An 18,862-nucleotide genomic window follows, 5' to 3' on the forward strand; every position below is an offset into this window, starting at 1 on the left:
CTCGTAGAGTAAAAGGGTATACTAGATTCGTCGGAAAGTATGTAACCGGCAGAAAGAAGCGTTTCCGACCCCATAAAGTATATATATTCTTGATCAGGATCACTAGCCGAGTCGATCTAGCCATGTCCGTCTGCCCGTCTGTCTGTCCGTCCGGGTGAACGCGGAAATCTCGTAAACTATAGGAGCTAGGCTATTAAGATTTGGCATGCAGATTCCTGAGCTTCTTACCAGCGCAAGGAATGTGCCACGCCCACTCTAACGCCCACAAACCGCCCAAAACTATGGATCCTACAGTTTTGATGGTAGAATAAAAACGTTAACTGAAATGTATTGTCCCCATCAATACCTATCGATTAACCCAAAAAAAGTTTGCCACGCCCACAAACCGCCCAAGTCTGTGGTGCCCACAATTTTAATGCTAGATAACAAATGTTAACTGAAATGTATTTGTCTTGTTAATACCCATCGATTGATCCAAAAAAGTTTGCCATGCCCACTCTAACGCCCACAAGCCGCATAAGCCTGTGGCGCCACAATTTTCATGTTAGAAAAAAATGTTAACTGAAATGTCTTAGTCTCGTCAATACCTTTCCAAATATTGCTGCTTGCATATCTCTCTTTCCCTTTGCTCCCATTAGCTGAGTAACGGGTATCTGATAGTCGAGGTACTCGACTACAGCGTTCTCCCTTGTATTTTCTTCGTTTTTCCTTTGCTACGTGCGGCCATATTGCCGATTTTTTCCGAATCTTTTTTGTGTGCATATTAATGTACAAAAAATGTAATTGAATTTGGCCGTACATCCATACACTTATATTTAATCGAAGAAAAAACATGGAAGAATGCTATAGTCGAGTACCTCGACTATCAGATACCCGTTACTCAGCTAATGGGAGCAAAGGGAAAGAGAGATATGCAAGCAGCAATATTTGGTTATGTGGGCGGTAAACGGATTTAAGCGTTATTGACGTAAGAGTGGGCGTGGAATACTTTGGGTCAATCGATAGGTATTGACGAGACTAATACATATCAGTTATAATTTTTTTTCTAGCATGAAAATTGTGGATGCCACAGGTTTGCGCGGTTTGTGGGCGTTAGAGTGGGCGTTGGCGTTAGTAGTGCGTAGCATATCGGTAGATCCGCCAACTCCCGAACTAACCGCTAAGTCCTCGTCGCCCCGAAAAAGGGTCACCCGTGCAAACGGAAAAATGACTCTAAAAGCTTTCCAAATCGCTCTAAGCTAATTTATTGAGGTCTAAGATCGACAGAGTAAATTTGAATCCAGGGCAAACACTTCTTCGCCGGTCCCTCCACGCTTTCCATGCTTAACATTCGCCGCGTTATGGGACCGCATCAAGGCAGAGTACGAAGAATGTACCGGTACGCAGAATGTACGAAGAATGTACCGGGAGCATTTCAGAAGTCGGAGAAAGTGCAGCTGGTAGTTATAAGTGTGCACTTGTAGCGCTGGGATAAAAATATAATTAAATAATGAAAAATACGATAGTTTGCCAATTCTCCGAGCAAAATACTGCTATTCCGTTTACGAAAGATGTGGCGCTCAGATCGCGGATATGTTAGCCCAAGCTCCCCAAGTTCAACCTTCGTGCGATACCGATGCTTTTACCGGAGATTATCTGCGCTGGCCGACCTTCAGGGATCTGTTTGCGGCCATTCATATAAACAAAACTGTTTCACCTGAACGCAAAAACAAGTGGCGATGTACAGAACATAGTTTCCCTTACCAACGATGGTTTTCGTTCAGCATGGAAGAAGAGGAACTTGTTAGATGGATCCGAAGTCGCCTAGGTGGGGCAACAGAGCGTTTCGCAGGTTGTGGATAGCGAACGACCTCTCTCGAGGTCAACTGTGAATAAGCTGGTGGGGGAAGTCAAACACGGAATCGTGGACGTAAACCCCAGTAAATAAACAGTCCCGGACAGCCAGCGGGTACCCTGCAACGAAGCAATACCGACGATTCGAATTGTTCAGCTAGTTGCTTTACACAAACCCATACCCAACACAACACCTACCCATCTCCCTTTCCTAAACAACATCTCACTCCGGGGCGAACTACTGGGAGACTGGACTAGTTTTTGGGGGCCAGAATCAAAACATAGCCCAGTCTCAAACGATGTGCTCAGAGACATGGCTACCCCCTGTTCAAACTATCGCCTTACCCGGGCATCGCGGGGCAGGGCCGGGCAGCCAAGGCGCTCTGGCCACACGCTGGCGCCAATAAATACACATACGCAGAAAGGCGGACTGCCGCCCAGACTCTGCGCTCTCATGACAGGAGCAATATTGCCACACCTTCGCCTGAATGGCTAAAGAAGGTGGAATGGGCAAGGAAGGTGCTCTTTCGCCTAAATTACAAAGGACCGAGTCTTACTCGGTCTCATAGACAAGGGCAATCCGGAGGGCAGGATCCCCAGGATCAAGTGGAAGGCAGTGGAGTCCCACCTTTCCCTCATTTGCCTGCGCATGGTGCGGGAGAAGCCAGGCACTTCGCCCTGCTGCATGGACGCGGGCTGGTACCAGGGCAGCGTCAAGGTGGTGGCCTGCGATAGTCAGCGGTCGGCTGACTTATACAAACAGGCGGCGAGCAAGCTCGGTGAGGACTACAAAGGGGTGAACATTGTCGCACTAGACTGGTGTGATGTGCGCAGTAGGCCCCAAGCTCGGATTTGGCTTCCAGCAGCGATCAAGGCGCCGGAGGACATCCTCTTCATGTTGCAAGAATGCAACCCGCACCTCCCCACGAAGGACTGGGAAGTCGTCAAGATGGAGGAGCATGAAGGGGATGTCAACCGGGCGGTGTTGGTCCTAAACAAGGAGTCAGTTGCTCCAATCGAGATTGCTCGAAGAGTGCTGAACTTCGGGTTTAGTGCAATCCACATAAAGATCTACAAGGGCGACTTCAACGCCGCTGGAAGCTCTGCCGGCAACCCACCCGAGCAGGTGCTTGCTGAGGAGTTAGGGGCACCTCGTGGGCCGGCTACTCTACCGATTCGTCGCTGAGCAGAGAGATGCGTGCGCTCGGACCAGCTATCGAGGACGTAGACCTCAGCGACACAGGGGAGGCCGACGTCACTGTGGTGGAGGTTGCAGCTGTAGATGTCCATAAGACTTGCCGATCAGTTTCGCTAACCCCAGACGAGCCGACTGGCACAGATACAAAGAAGTTCTGACGAGTATCCTCCTCATGGAATCGCCAGGAAGTATTACAGACCCCCAAGAGCTGGACAGAACAGTAGATAAATTCACAGAAACATGCAACACTGCCTTCAAAGTTGCATGCCCCACAGGGAAACCAAGGGGACGGAAAAAACCCCCCTGGTGGACCCAACAACTATCAATCCTCAGAACCAATTGCAGATGCATGTTTAACAGAGCAAAAGCGGGAAATGAGGACACTAACTGGCAGAACTACAAGCATGATCCAGCCTCTTACAAAAGGCCATAGGAAGAGCGAAACGAACTGCATGCAGACCTTCTGCTCTGACATAGAAAAAACTACTGATGCCGCAAGGCTCAGGAAAATACTCTCTAAGACAGCCGCGCCTTTGGTCTATCTTCAGAAACCAAGTGGATCATGGTCAGACTCCAGTAATGAGCCCTTGGACCTAGACGCTCACTTCCCAAAGCCAACAAACAGGTCATCCTCCAGAAAGAAGAGTCGGAGAGGGAATCGAATTAGATCCCCTCCTATCAGACAGCAACATGAAACGGCCCATTAAAAGCTTCAAACCATACAAATTGCCGGGACCGGACTGGATAACACCGGCAAACATCGCTGACAAAAATCTTCCACTCCATCCTGGCGGTAGAAAAGCTACCAACAGCATGGCAAGAAACGAATCGGGTCTTCATTACCAAGAAAGGAAAGGAAAGAAACTGTGAATAAGCTGGTGGGGGAAGTCAAACACGGAATCGTGGACGTAAACCCCAGTAAATAAACAGTCCCGGACAGCCAGCGGGTACCCTGCAACGAAGCAATACCGACGATTCGAATTGTTCAGCTAGTTGCTTTACACAAACCCATACCCAACACAACACCTACCCATCTCCCTTTCCTAAACAACATCTCACTCCGGGGCGAACTACTGGGAGACTGGACTAGTTTTTGGGGGCCAGAATCAAAACATAGCCCAGTCTCAAACGATGTGCTCAGAGACATGGCTACCCCCTGTTCAAACTATCGCCTTACCCGGGCATCGCGGGGCAGGGCCGGGCAGCCAAGGCGCTCTGGCCACACGCTGGCGCCAATAAATACACATACGCAGAAAGGCGGACTGCCGCCCAGACTCTGCGCTCTCATGACAGGAGCAATATTGCCACACCTTCGCCTGAATGGCTAAAGAAGGTGGAATGGGCAAGGAAGGTGCTCTTTCGCCTAAATTACAAAGGACCGAGTCTTACTCGGTCTCATAGACAAGGGCAATCCGGAGGGCAGGATCCCCAGGATCAAGTGGAAGGCAGTGGAGTCCCACCTTTCCCTCATTTGCCTGCGCATGGTGCGGGAGAAGCCAGGCACTTCGCCCTGCTGCATGGACGCGGGCTGGTACCAGGGCAGCGTCAAGGTGGTGGCCTGCGATAGTCAGCGGTCGGCTGACTTATACAAACAGGCGGCGAGCAAGCTCGGTGAGGACTACAAAGGGGTGAACATTGTCGCACTAGACTGGTGTGATGTGCGCAGTAGGCCCCAAGCTCGGATTTGGCTTCCAGCAGCGATCAAGGCGCCGGAGGACATCCTCTTCATGTTGCAAGAATGCAACCCGCACCTCCCCACGAAGGACTGGGAAGTCGTCAAGATGGAGGAGCATGAAGGGGATGTCAACCGGGCGGTGTTGGTCCTAAACAAGGAGTCAGTTGCTCCAATCGAGATTGCTCGAAGAGTGCTGAACTTCGGGTTTAGTGCAATCCACATAAAGATCTACAAGGGCGACTTCAACGCCGCTGGAAGCTCTGCCGGCAACCCACCCGAGCAGGTGCTTGCTGAGGAGTTAGGGGCACCTCGTGGGCCGGCTACTCTACCGATTCGTCGCTGAGCAGAGAGATGCGTGCGCTCGGACCAGCTATCGAGGACGTAGACCTCAGCGACACAGGGGAGGCCGACGTCACTGTGGTGGAGGTTGCAGCTGTAGATGTCCATAAGACTTGCCGATCAGTTTCGCTAACCCCAGACGAGCCGACTGGCACAGATACAAAGAAGTTCTGACGAGTATCCTCCTCATGGAATCGCCAGGAAGTATTACAGACCCCCAAGAGCTGGACAGAACAGTAGATAAATTCACAGAAACATGCAACACTGCCTTCAAAGTTGCATGCCCCACAGGGAAACCAAGGGGACGGAAAAAACCCCCCTGGTGGACCCAACAACTATCAATCCTCAGAACCAATTGCAGATGCATGTTTAACAGAGCAAAAGCGGGAAATGAGGACACTAACTGGCAGAACTACAAGCATGATCCAGCCTCTTACAAAAGGCCATAGGAAGAGCGAAACGAACTGCATGCAGACCTTCTGCTCTGACATAGAAAAAACTACTGATGCCGCAAGGCTCAGGAAAATACTCTCTAAGACAGCCGCGCCTTTGGTCTATCTTCAGAAACCAAGTGGATCATGGTCAGACTCCAGTAATGAGCCCTTGGACCTAGACGCTCACTTCCCAAAGCCAACAAACAGGTCATCCTCCAGAAAGAAGAGTCGGAGAGGGAATCGAATTAGATCCCCTCCTATCAGACAGCAACATGAAACGGCCCATTAAAAGCTTCAAACCATACAAATTGCCGGGACCGGACTGGATAACACCGGCAAACATCGCTGACAAAAATCTTCCACTCCATCCTGGCGGTAGAAAAGCTACCAACAGCATGGCAAGAAACGAATGGGGTCTTCATTACCAAGACAGGAAAGGCCACCCATACCACAACAAATGATTTTAGGCCAATAAGCCTAACATTCCGTTTACGAAAGATGTGGCGCTCAGATCGCGGATATGTTAGCCCAAGCTCCCCAAGTTCAACCTTCGTGCGATACCGATGCTTTTACCGGAGATTATCTGCGCTGGCCGACCTTCAGGGATCTGTTTGCGGCCATTCATATAAACAAAACTGTTTCACCTGAACGCAAAAACAAGTGGCGATGTACAGAACATAGTTTCCCTTACCAACGATGGTTTTCGTTCAGCATGGAAGAAGAGGAACTTGTGAGATGGATCCGAAGTCGCCTAGGTGGGGCAACCGAGCGTTTCGCAGGTTGTGGATCTAGACGCTCACTTCCCAAAGCCAACAAACAGGTCATCCTCCAGAAAGAAGAGTTTGAGAGGGAATCGAATTAGATCCCCTCCTATCAGACAGCAACATGAAACGGCCCATTAAAAGCTTCAAACCATACAAATTGCCGGGACCGGATTGGATAACACCGGCACACATCGCTGACAAAAATCTTCCACTCCATCCTGGCGGTAGAAAAGCTACCAACAGCATAGCAAGAAACGAATCGGGTCTTCATTACCAAGAAAGGAAAGGAAAGAAACTGTGAATAAGCTGGTGGGGGAAGTCAAACACGGAATCGTGGACGTAAACCCCAGTAAATAAACAGTCCCGGACAGCCAGCTGGTACCCTGCAACGAAGCAATACCGACGATTCGAATTGTTCAGCTAGTTGCTTTACACAAACCCATACCCAACACAACACCTACCCACCTCCCTTTCCTAAACAACATCTCACTCCGGTGCGAACTACTGGGAGACTGGGCTAGTTTTTGGGGGCCAGAATCAAAACATAGCCCAGTCTCAAACGATGTGCTCAGGGACATGGCTACCCCCTGTTCAAACTATCGCCTTACCCGGGCATCGCGGGGCAGGGCCGGGCAGCCAAGGCGCTCTGGCCACACGCGGGCGCCAATAAATACACATACGCAGAAAGGCGGACTGCCGTCTAGACTCTGCGCTCTCATGACAGGAGCAATATTGCCACACCTTCGCCTGAATGGCTAAAGAAGGTGGAATGGGCAAGGAAGGTGCTCTTTCGCCTAAATTACAAAGGACCGAGTCTTACTCGGTCTCATAGACAAGGGCAATCCGGAGGGCAGGATCCCCAGGATCAAGTGGAAGGCAGTGGAGTCCCACCTTTCCCTCATTTGCCTGCGCATGGTGCGGGAGAAGCCAGGCACTTCGCCCTGCTGCATGGACGCGGGCTGGTACCAGGGCAGCGTCAAGGTGGTGGCCTGCGATAGTCAGCGGTCGGCTGACTTATACAAACAGGCGGCGAGCAAGCTCGGTGAGGACTACGAAGGGGTGAACATTGTCGCTCTAGACTGGTGTGATGTCCGCAGTAGGCCCCAAGCTCGGATTTGGCTTCCAGCAGCGATCAAGGCGCCGGAGGACATCCTCCTCATGTTGCAAGAATGCAACCCGCACCTCCCCACGAAGGACTGGGAAGTCGTCAAGATGGAGGAGCATGAAGGGGATGTCAACCGGGCGGTGTTGGTCCTAAACAAGGAGTCAGTTGCTCCACTCGAGATTGCTCGAGGAGTGCTGAACTTCGGGTTTAGTGCAATCCACATAAAGATCAACAAGGGCGACTACAACGCCGCTGGAAGCTCTGCTGGCAACCCAGCCGAGCAGGTGCTTGCTGAGGAATTAGGGGCACCTCGTGGGCCGGCTACTCTACCGATTCGTCGCTGAGCAGAGAGATGCGAGCGCTCTGACCAGCTATCGAGGACGTAGACCTCAGCGACACAGGGGAGGCCGACGTCACTGTGGTGGAGGTTGCAGCTGTAGATGTCCATAAGACTTGCCGATCAGTTTCGCTAACCCCAGACGAGCCGACTGGCACAGGTACAAAGAAGTTCTGGCGAGTATCCTCCTCATGGAATCGCCAGGAAGCATTACAGACCCCCAGGAGCTGGACGGAACAGTAGATAAATTCACAGAAACATGCAACACTGCCTTCAAAGTTGTATGCCCCACATGGAAACCAAGGGGACGGAAAAAACCCCCCTGGTGGACCCAACAACTATCAATCCTCAGAACCAATTGCAGATGCATGTTTAACAGAGCAAAAGCGGGAAATGAGGACACTAACTGGCAGAACTACAAGCATGATCCAGCCTCTTACAAAAGGCCATAGGAAGAGCGAAACGAACTGCATGCAGACCTTCTGCTCTGACATAGAAAAAACGACTTATGCCGCAAGGCTCAGGAAAATACTCTCTAAGACAGCCGCGCCTTTGGTTTATCTTCAGAAACCAAGTGGATCATGGTCAGACTCCAGTAATGAGCCCTTGGACCTAGACGCTCACTTCCCAAAGCCAACAAACAGGTCATCCTCCAGAAAGAAGAGTCGGAGAGGGAATCGAATTAGATCCCCTCCTATCAGACAGCAACATGAAACGGCCCATTAAAAGCTTCAAACCATACAAATTGCCGGGACCGGACTGGATAACACCGGCACACATCGCTGACAAAAATCTTCCACTCCATCCTGGCGGTAGAAAAGCTACCAACAGCATGGCAAGAAACGAATGGGGTCTTCATTACCAAGACAGGAAAGGCCACCCATACCACAACAAATGATTTTAGGCCAATAAGCCTAGCATTCCGTTTACGAAAGATGTGGCGCTCAGATCGCGGATATGTTAGCCCAAGCTCCCCAAGTTCAACCTTCGTGCGATACCGATGCTTTTACCGGAGATTATCTGCGCTGGCCGACCTTCAGGGATCTGTTTGCGGCCATTCATATAAACAAAACTGTTTCACCTGAACGCAAAAACAAGTGGCGATGTACAGAACATAGTTTCCCTTACCAACGATGGTTTTCGTTCAGCATGGAAGAAGAGGAACTTGTTAGATGGATCCGAAGTCGCCTAGGTGGGGCAACCGAGCGTTTCGCAGGTTGTGGATAGCGAACGACCTCTCTCGAGGTCAACTGTGAATAAGCTGGTGGGGGAAGTCAAACACAGAATCGTGGACGTAAACCCCAGTAAATAAACAGTCCCGGACAGCCAGCGGGTACCCTGCAACGAAGCAATACCGACGATTCGAATTGTTCAGCTAGTTGCTTTACACAAACCCATACCCAACACAACACCTACCCATCTCCCTTTCCTAAACAACATCTCACTCCGGGGCGAACTACTGGGAGACTGGACTAGTTTTTGGGGGCCAGAATCAAAACATAGCCCAGTCTCAAACGATGTGCTCAGGGACATGGCTACCCCCTGTTCAAACTATCGCCTTACCCGGGCATCGCGGGGCAGGGCAGGGCAGCCAAGGCGCTCTGGCCACACGCTGGCGCCAATAAATACACATACGCAGAAAGGCGGACTGCCGCCCAGACTCTGCGCTCTCATGACAGGAGCAATATTGCCACACCTTCGCCTGAATGGCTAAAGAAGGTGGAATGGGCAAGGAAGGTGCTCTTTCGCCTAAATTACAAAGGACCGAGTCTTACTCGGTCTCATAGACAAGGGCAATCCGGAGGGCAGGATCCCCAGGATCAAGTGGAAGGCAGTGGAGTCCCACCTTTCCCTCATTTGCCTGCGCATGGTGCGGGAGAAGCCAGGCACTTCGCCCTGCTGCATGGACGCGGGCTGGTACCAGGGCAGCGTCAAGGTGGTGGCCTGCGATAGTCAGCGGTCGGCTGACTTATACAAACAGGCGGCGAGCAAGCTCGGTGAGGACTACGAAGGGGTGAACATTGTCGCACTAGACTGGTGTGATGTGCGCAGTAGGCCCCAAGCTCGGATTTGGCTTCCAGCAGCGATCAAGGCGCCGGAGGACATCCTCTTCATGTTGCAAGAATGCAACCCGCACCTCCCCACGAAGGACTGGGAAGTCGTCAAGATGGAGGAGCATGAAGGGGATGTCAACCGGGCGGTGTTGGTCCTAAACAAGGAGTCAGTTGCTCCAATCGAGATTGCTCGAAGAGTGCTGAACTTCGGGTTTAGTGCAATCCACATAAAGATCTACAAGGGCGACTTCAACGCCGCTGGAAGCTCTGCCGGCAACCCACCCGAGCAGGTGCTTGCTGAGGAGTTAGGGGCACCTCGTGGGCCGGCTACTCTACCGATTCGTCGCTGAGCAGAGAGATGCGTGCGCTCGGACCAGCTATCGAGGACGTAGACCTCAGCGACACAGGGGAGGCCGACGTCACTGTGGTGGAGGTTGCAGCTGTAGATGTCCATAAGACTTGCCGATCAGTTTCGCTAACCCCAGACGAGCCGACTGGCACAGGTACAAAGAAGTTCTGACGAGTATCCTCCTCATGGAATCGCCAGGAAGTATTACAGACCCCCAAGAGCTGGACAGAACAGTAGATAAATTCACAGAAACATGCAACACTGCCTTCAAAGTTGCATGCCCCACAGGGAAACCAAGGGGACGGAAAAAACCCCCCTGGTGGACCCAACAACTATCAATCCTCAGAACCAATTGCAGATGCATGTTTAACAGAGCAAAAGCGGGAAATGAGGACACTAACTGGCAGAACTACAAGCATGATCCAGCCTCTTACAAAAGGCCATAGGAAGAGCGAAACGAACTGCATACAGACCTTCTGCTCTGACATAGAAAAAACGACTGATGCCGCAAGGCTCAGGAAAATACTCTCTAAGACAGCCGCGCCTTTGGTCTATCTTCAGAAACCAAGTGGATCATGGTCAGACTCCAGTAATGAGCCCTTGGACCTAGACGCTCACTTCCCAAAGCCAACAAACAGGTCATCCTCCAGAAAGAAGAGTCGGAGAGGGAATCGAATTAGATCCCCTCCTATCAGACAGCAACATGAAACGGCCCATTAAAAGCTTCAAACCATACAAATTGCCGGGACCGGACTGGATAACATCCATCCGGCAAACATCGCTGACAAAAATCTTCCACTCCATCCTGGCGGTAGAAAAGCTACCAACAGCATGGCAAGAAACGAATGGGGTCTTCATTACCAAGCCAGGAAAGGCCACCCATACCACAACAAATGATTTTAGGCCAATAAGCCTAGCATCATTGCTGCTAACGAGCTTTGAAAGAATGATAACCCTCTATCGACCCGACACAAATATCAGAAGCACCAAAGGTAACCGAATCGGCGCTACACTTGGTGGTAAGCAGCATAGAGAAATCACTCAGCATCAAGGAATACACACTGATCGCATTCCTAAATTGCTGATAAGCAGAATGGTCACAGCCACTCTAGGGATCTCAACTCAGACTAGACTAGTGAACAGCGGCACCCCGCAAGGAGGTGTACTATCACCCCTCCTGTGGAATATCGCAGTAAATAAACAACTGCGGATTCTGGAAGAAGGAGGTTGTAAGGTAGTGGCATACGCAGACGATGTCGCCATTATCTTTAATGGACAATATCCACAAGCACTTTGCGATCATATGACCGCTTACCTTAAAACACTATCGATATGGACGATATAGAACGGACTTGGGGTAAATCCCTCAAAAAGGGAACTTGTTCTTTTTACAAATAGGTACAAAATTCCACAACTTAACCCACCCATTTTAAACAATTGTAATCTCTCTTTTAGCGATCACGCCAGGTACTTGGGGTTAGTACTAGATAAACGCCTCAAATGGGGCTTAAACAACCAAGAGAGAACCAAAAAAGCGACCATTGCACTTTACTCCTGTTAAAAGCAATCGGGCTAAGATGGGGCATGTCCCCAAGAATAGTTAACTGGATATACACAGCGGTAGTCAAGCCAATCCTAGTGTACGGAGTGGCTCTGTGGTGGACCGCCTTGCACAAACAATGCATACTGACTCCTCTAAACAAAGTACAGCGAATGGCGGCTTTGTGTATTAGTGGAGCCCTTCGAACCACCCCGAATGAAGCGCTGAATGCGATCTTGAACCTCCCTAGCCTGGACTTAGGAGGCATGGAAAGTTCCAAATCGGCAACTATTCGACTGAGGGACACCGGGCAGTCCAAAGCCATTTTTATGGCCGTGCTATAATTCTCCAGCATGATAAATCGATTCCGAAGAAAACGGATCCAAATTAGAAGGCCAAGTTGGCGAAGGTGTATACTCCAAACAATAAGATATCAGGAAGTCATTCAGGCTCCCGGACCACTGTAGCGTCTTCCAAGCGGAGGTCCACGCTATAAAAGAAGCACTAAACTGTTTAGGGAACATAAGCATCCAAAGAGGACATCTAAATATATATAGTGACAGCCAAGCGACTATTAAATCCATCTACTCGACAAGCACCAACTCCCGTACAAAAGCAGACTGTCGCAGATCTCTCCACGATATGGCTAGTCAGTTTACTATCAGCCTAATATGGGTTCCGGGTCACCGGGATATCGTAGGCAACTGCATAGCGGACGAGTTAGCCAGGCAGGGCACCATCATGACTCTCCTCCCAGGAAAGGAGAATGTCGGCATGTCCACGGCAGCTTGCAAGCAAAATATATAAAACTGTTTTAACAAATCGTATCTCTCACCAGACATGGCCTGTGATAAGCAATAAAAACACCTCGGAACTACTCAAATTCAGCCGCACAGAGTGTGCCATGCTGATTCGAGCTCTTACAGGCCACTGGCTCGTCGGCACACATGCCGGCAGGCTAAAAGCCCCAAAAAATGATTTCAGTAGAAGCTGCAGGGGTGAAGAAGAAGAAGAAACGGTAGAACACCTTCTCTGCTTCTGCCCAGCCCTATGCAGACTCAGAATGAAACACGTAAGAAACCCCTTCATCGACGATCTTACCGAAATATCGGGGATTAATCTTAAAAACGTAAGTGCTTTTATTAAATCTTCCGGGTGGAAGGCATGCTGATCAGCTAATTACAAGTTGAAAGAAATAAGTTATGTGACCCTAGAGAAGGAAAAAAAACGAGATCATGCGGTATCACAATGGACCCATAGAGGTCTAAGCGTCTACAGAACGACAGCGGCCCTAACCTAACCTAACTAGTAAGTAGTCAATTACAAATACTTTTTAATATGCAGTCCGTTAATCAATAATCTGGGTCAGCTATCCGTGAAGTTCAAAGCACCATCCAGGGTTGCCTCACGGCGTTAGAAATGTCTGGAATTCAAACTGAAAATTGGAATTGCCTCTTAATGTACATGTGCTCCTTCAAACTTCCTAGGCTCACGCTTTTCTTGTGGGAACAGTTCCTGCACAACAAGGCCGAGATTCCGACGTGGCAGAAGCTGAACGCATTCCTTACGGAGCGTCACCGGACCTTAAAATCCATAGATAACGTACGGGCGTCATGTTCGAGTCAATCTCTGCCGAAAACATCCTTCCCCAGTGCAGCGCCTCGATGAATAAATTCTTAACAGACAAGGGTAGCACCCAAGCCCAAAGGATGTGACCTTTGTAAGAAGGAAAACTATCCTATCCGCACATGTGCACGATTTCTCCAGATGACGGTCGACGAACGATCGGCATATATAAAGAGAAAGCAGATGTGTCTGAACTGCTTCGCACGAGGGCATCACCGGCGTGATTGTGAAAGCACTCATAGTTGCTTTACGTGCCGCGGCCGCCATCACACCATACTACACAGAGGCAACTCCTCCCCATCCCCTTCGATTCCTTCCCCGAGACCCAGATCAAGACCAAATACACCAGTTTCCACCGCTACCGGGTCCACGGACTCTACAGTCCAAAATTACTTCGCGACGGGGTATAGATTCGTCTTGCTGGGCACCGCCATAATTGACATATGTTACCTGGGGTCGAATTTTAAAGCTCGTACCTTGATAGATTCAGGATCAGAAGCAACCTTTGTTTCTGAGCGGCTGTTCAAATTAATTAAGTTGCCTCACCAAGTAATTCTAGCCCAAGTATCAGGCTTAAACCAGACAGTATCCGCTGAATCCAAAAAGCTCGGTCAGTTTACCATCCGTTCTCCGACCAGGCCTGGCTTGCAAATAAACACGACGGCCTATGTTCTTCCTCAATTAGCTGGAAACCTCACATCTTGTCCGATTCCGCAACAGTTTCTACGGGATCTTCCCGAACTGCCACTAGCGGATCCAAAGTTCTACGAGAGCGCACAGATAGATATTCTGGTCGGGGCCGACGTACTGCCATCCATTCTCCTAAGCGGCACCCGGCCGAACATTTGTGGCTCTCTCCTCGGTCAAGAAACCATTTTCGGGTGGATCCTAAGAGAACCCGTTCCTGCTCCAAGGCAAATCAGATTTCCGCCTTTTCCACGCGAATTTACACATCCCTGCATAAAAGCATCCGATTTGACCTGTTAGCAAAAGTTTCTCACGACGACTACGAGAGACGCGTTGTCGCAGCTTCTAAGAACCGAGCCACGCCTATAAAGGGACAGTCAGCCGGAAACCAAATATGAATCAGTGATTCAAGAGTATCTCGACCTCCATCACATGAGAGAAGTCCGTCCTAGAAGTGCTGGTTATTACCTTCGGCATCATGCCGTGCTTAAGCCGGAAAGTACGACCACCAAGCTGCGGGAGGTATTCAATGCATCCTGACCTTCAGAGAATGGGGTCACTATAAATGATATCCTTCATATTCGCTAGGGCATAGCTGAATGGTATAGCTTTCTATAGCTGTTACCTGCCGTCAAGCCTTAGCCTTCCCCAGGCAACATATGCTCTCGAAGAGATTGCAGAAGACGCCCGGGAAAGTCGCCCCGCCGTAATTGCCGGGGACATTAATGCCTGGACTATGGAGTGGGGCTCCCCCCGAACCAACGCGAGGGGAGAGGCGCTACTTGAGAGCTTCGCCGCACTTGACCTAGTGCTGCTGAACTCTGGAACAAAACCGACTTTTTCAAGAGCCGGCACCAGTTCTATCATTGACGTCACATTTGAGAATTGGCCTCGGGCTCCAGCTGGGAGGTAAGTGACACCTACACGGGTAGTGACCATGCAGCAATAATCTGCACGATAAGTTCTAGAAATGGCCCACCACGAGTTCCTAAGACCGTGCCAGGGTACAAAATAGAAACGCTAGACGTGGAGATGGTACAGATGTTGTTCGAGGACCTCTCCACACGCGGCTCAGCTGAAAAAAGGGCAAACCACATCGCAGAATACACCAAGGTAGCCTCTGATGCATCTATGCAGAGAAGGGGGAAAATCCGATCAAGAAGAAGACCTGCATACTGGAGGAACCAATCCATTGCGGAAGCCAGGAAAAACTGCCACAGAGCAATACGCGCATACCAACGCTCAAGAGGAAGGCTCGAATTTGAGGCACTTCAATTATATTTCAGGAAAAAAAGACGAGCGCTGGAAAAAACTATAAAAGAGAGCAAACGCAGGTGCTTTAACAATATATGCGAAGAAATAGACTCCAACCCATCTGGCTTCGCATATAAACTCGTCACAAAACGGCTGCGGGTATTTAGTCGGCCATCACCGACATGCCCAGTCAGCCTAAAAAGGATAGTGGAAACACTATTCCCAGAGCAAGAGGGTATGGCGCGAACCTCACTGATCGTGAACAGGGCGAGCATAAGGCTCACAAGTGCCGAAGAAGTCCTCCAGGTATTGATGACAATACTGGACGAGAGGGCACCGGGACCAGATGGAATCCAGAATAAAGTTCTCAAAATTGCCATAAAAGTAAATACTAAAGAGTACGTTGACATTTATAATGCATGGCTAACGGAAGGTGTGTTCCCTAGCCGCTGGAAAACACAGCGGCTGGTACTCATACCAAAGGGGGAAAAACCCGCGGAGGAGCCTTATTCGTATAGGCCACTCTGCATGCTGGACACGGTGGGTAAAATTATCGAAAGAATAATCCACTCCCGGCTAGAAGGTGCCCTTGTCGAAACCAACGGCCTCTCAGAGATGCAGTATGGCAAGGAAGCAGTCCTGATAAGTAGCAGGCAGAAAGTGGAGGCGGCTACTATCAAAATTGGAGAAGCCACAATTACATCGCGTCCAAGCCTAAAATACTTGGACGTCATGATCGACCACTGGCTTTCTTTCAAAGAACATCTAGCGTACGCTAGTGGCAAGGCAAGTAGGACCGCGGCCGCGATTTCGCGAATTGTGGCGAACACTCGGGTACCAAGGCAACCAGGACGTAGATTACTGGTTAGTGTTGTCACATCGACGCTAATGTACGCTGCTCCCATATGGGCTCGAGCCACAAAAAATGGAAGTTATATGCAAGACGGCGACTCCGTGCAGAGATTGTTTGCCCTGCGGGTATGCTGTGCGTTCCGCACGGTATCCCATGACGCGGCACTGGTAATATCGGGAGGCATACCGATTGATCTGCTGGCAGTGGAATCAGCTTACATTTGCGCAGGCAGCACAGGGGTTGCAACTGCAGAATCCCTACGGAAAAGGTGAAGAGAACTCACCATTGCTAAGTGGCAAGAGAGGTGGGTAAATAGTAGTACAGGATGATGGACGTATAAGCTTATCCCACAACTGCGGAGATGGCTGGGACGGAAGCATGGACATGTGGACTTTTACTTAACGCAACTGTTGACGGGACATGGATGCCTTAAATACTACCTGAATAGGTTTAAGCGCGAACGTTATCCGCACTGCCCACTCTGCGAGTCGGATAATGAAGACGCAGAACACGTGTTTTTTGTCTGTCCGAGATTCGAAAATGAACGAAGAGATCTGAGAACGCCAGCCGCTTGTAACCTGGTGGACATTATGCTTGAATCAGAAGTAAATTGGTCTGGGGTATGCAACATGGCCACAATAGTACTCAAAAAACTGCGCATCGCAGAAAGACTGCGAAATTCCAATAGGATAGAATCCTAGAGAGCCCTAAGGGCATTCCCCCACCGGCGATGTAATATCTAACGGCAGTACCGCCGGGGAAGCGGGGAAGGGGTGCAGTTTTTACTGGGTTAGAGTCCCAGACTTCGGCAAGCTAGCTCAGCTCCGAGTTTGCTTTTGATGCAAAATAATGCAAAACAAAAAAAAAAACCCTTGCATTTACATACGTGTGTCCTTGCCCCCCTTTGCATTCCTATCCAGTAGTTTCATGATTCTCCTGCAGGAAAGTTTCCTTAGCTCTTGAGGGACGCATAGTTTCCGGGCCACCACTGTGTTGCAGCGTTTCGCCTTTAAGCACATATACCGGGAATTGCTGTGGCAGTGCTTTAATTTCTGGAGGCAGTGTCGAGAGTAAGTTTTCTCCAGATGCCTACATTTCTCTCGCTCGCACTGCCCTCTATTCTCCCTCTTCATCTCTCCCTTAGACCTCTGATCTGCGCTTTAGTTAAGCTAGGCTTAAGTAGTTATAATATCCAAGTGTCACAATAAACACCAACACACGTCGCGCAATAACCCGAAAATACTCCCGTGATTTTTGGTACCACTTTTTTTGGGATTTTCTTCATTTCAACGATCAAGCCACCCCGCGCCCCAACATTTTAGTCCTGTCAGGCCAGACTTCTTTTTTCCTGGATATTCCTCTCCTGGAGTTTCCTTGGAGTTTTCCCAGCAGCAACGGTGGCTCGAACCGCTTTAGATAAGTTCCACTTGTTATTATTATTTGCCGGTCATACAGCCAGTTTTTCGAATCCTATCTCAACTAAATTTCTAAATTTGTCTTAATACAAAAGTGATTAATCCGACGAAACGGCATTTAATATATGTATTTCAATTCCGTTATTTGTGTACGACCATATTCCAGTTTCTTTTGCCCACAATTGCACACATAAAACAATTCCAGTGACATTCAAAATATATTCCAGTGTTACTATTCAATCCATACATTCCTCAAATAGAACTCAGCCACGGTAAAATTTGTATCAAAATCGGACGACTAAATCATATACCTGCCATAGGAACGATCGGAAAATTGGTGGGAAAATAATATGAAACAAATTGTAGCTTCAGTGTTTTTTGACATATTTTCTTATACTTTTGGGAATGTCATATTTTGTACTTTTAGGAATTTCGAATTAAATTTACTAAAAATCGGCCAACTTTAATATATAGCTTAAATAATTATTTAAAAAAAAGTTTTGCTTTGTTGATTTTGATCCTATTTTTTTTTACTCTGGAATATATAATATTCTAACTTTTCAGCTTTACCAATTTAATTTTACACAAATATCACTGAAGCTAGCAACAATACTTAAAAATTTTACATGGTGTTTCTAATATTGATTATTTCTTATAACTGCAAGGGTATACAAATAAAGCTTTTATTTTTTTCGCTAAAAATTAGAAGCATATCGATCCGCAACCGTATGACTTCTGGCTATTCCAAAAACTCAAGAGACCACTTCAGGGAACATGTTGCGAGTCGATTGAGGAAATAAAAAAAATCGAAGAAGGCGCTGATGGTAACATCGGAAAGGACTGTTTGGCTTGTTTCGAGGATTGAAAAAAAACCTTGGCATAAGTGTATTTTGTCGCGATGGGATTACTTTAAAGGAAATGAAACTGGTTTAGACGAATAAATACAGATTTTTCATTTTACTCTTTGCCCACAGTATTATATACTTAATCAGTATAGCCGAGTCGATCTAGCCATGTCCCTCTCTCCGTCTGTCCGCCCGTGTGTACGCTGTGATCTCGGAAACTATAAGAACTAGAGAGTTGGGAATTCGGAATCGGATTTCATAGCTTTTGATTCAGCGCAAGCTTGCTACCCAAATGTGCCAAGCGGATTTTAACACCTACAAACGTCTAGGGCCTAAATTTCCAATAATTTTATTCAAAGTTTTATAAGATTTTGTTTTGACTATCAAAAAATTTGTCAAATCAACCACTCTTTAAAAAGGTATAGGCATTTAAAGTTATGTCCGCTTGGTGGTGCCAGCTTGGGAGAACAACTTTCGAAAGTCTGCGAGCTTAACGTTTTCATACATATTTTATAAAATTTCTTTCGACGTTCCAAAAACGGGTTAAACTGGAT

The 18,862-nt window shown here is 48.7% G+C and overlaps 5 protein-coding genes across 5 annotated transcripts in view; 4 read left to right on the top strand and 1 right to left on the bottom strand.

The window, feature by feature from the left end:
* Positions 1-2,518: 2,518 nt before the first annotated feature.
* On the top strand, positions 2,519-3,019 carry LOC139352728 (uncharacterized). The gene has a single exon (XM_070995358.1). It carries the CDS (start codon positions 2,519-2,521, stop codon positions 3,017-3,019), a length of 501 nt encoding a protein of 166 aa, XP_070851459.1.
* A 1,529-nt stretch (positions 3,020-4,548) lies between these two features.
* On the top strand, positions 4,549-5,049 carry LOC139352729 (uncharacterized). The gene has a single exon (XM_070995359.1). The coding sequence runs from the start codon at positions 4,549-4,551 to the stop codon at positions 5,047-5,049; it is 501 nt and encodes a 166-aa protein (XP_070851460.1).
* A 2,142-nt stretch (positions 5,050-7,191) lies between these two features.
* Positions 7,192-7,692, top strand: LOC139352730 (uncharacterized). Its single transcript, XM_070995360.1, has one exon. The coding sequence runs from the start codon at positions 7,192-7,194 to the stop codon at positions 7,690-7,692; it is 501 nt and encodes a 166-aa protein (XP_070851461.1).
* A 1,896-nt stretch (positions 7,693-9,588) lies between these two features.
* On the top strand, positions 9,589-10,089 carry LOC139352731 (uncharacterized). Its single transcript, XM_070995361.1, has one exon. The coding sequence runs from the start codon at positions 9,589-9,591 to the stop codon at positions 10,087-10,089; it is 501 nt and encodes a 166-aa protein (XP_070851462.1).
* Positions 10,090-16,960: 6,871 nt separating this feature from the next.
* Positions 16,961-18,862, bottom strand: part of LOC139352732 (endoplasmic reticulum aminopeptidase 1) — a 524,301-nt gene continuing 522,399 nt past the window's right edge. The window contains exon 8 of the mRNA XM_070995362.1: positions 16,961-17,080. Coding sequence (XP_070851463.1) covers positions 16,961-17,080 — 120 coding nt within the window. The remainder of the gene's footprint in view (positions 17,081-18,862) is intronic.

This window comes from Drosophila suzukii, chromosome 3 (genome assembly GCF_043229965.1).
Source record: "Drosophila suzukii chromosome 3, CBGP_Dsuzu_IsoJpt1.0, whole genome shotgun sequence".
NCBI lineage: Eukaryota > Metazoa > Arthropoda > Insecta > Diptera > Drosophilidae > Drosophila > Drosophila suzukii.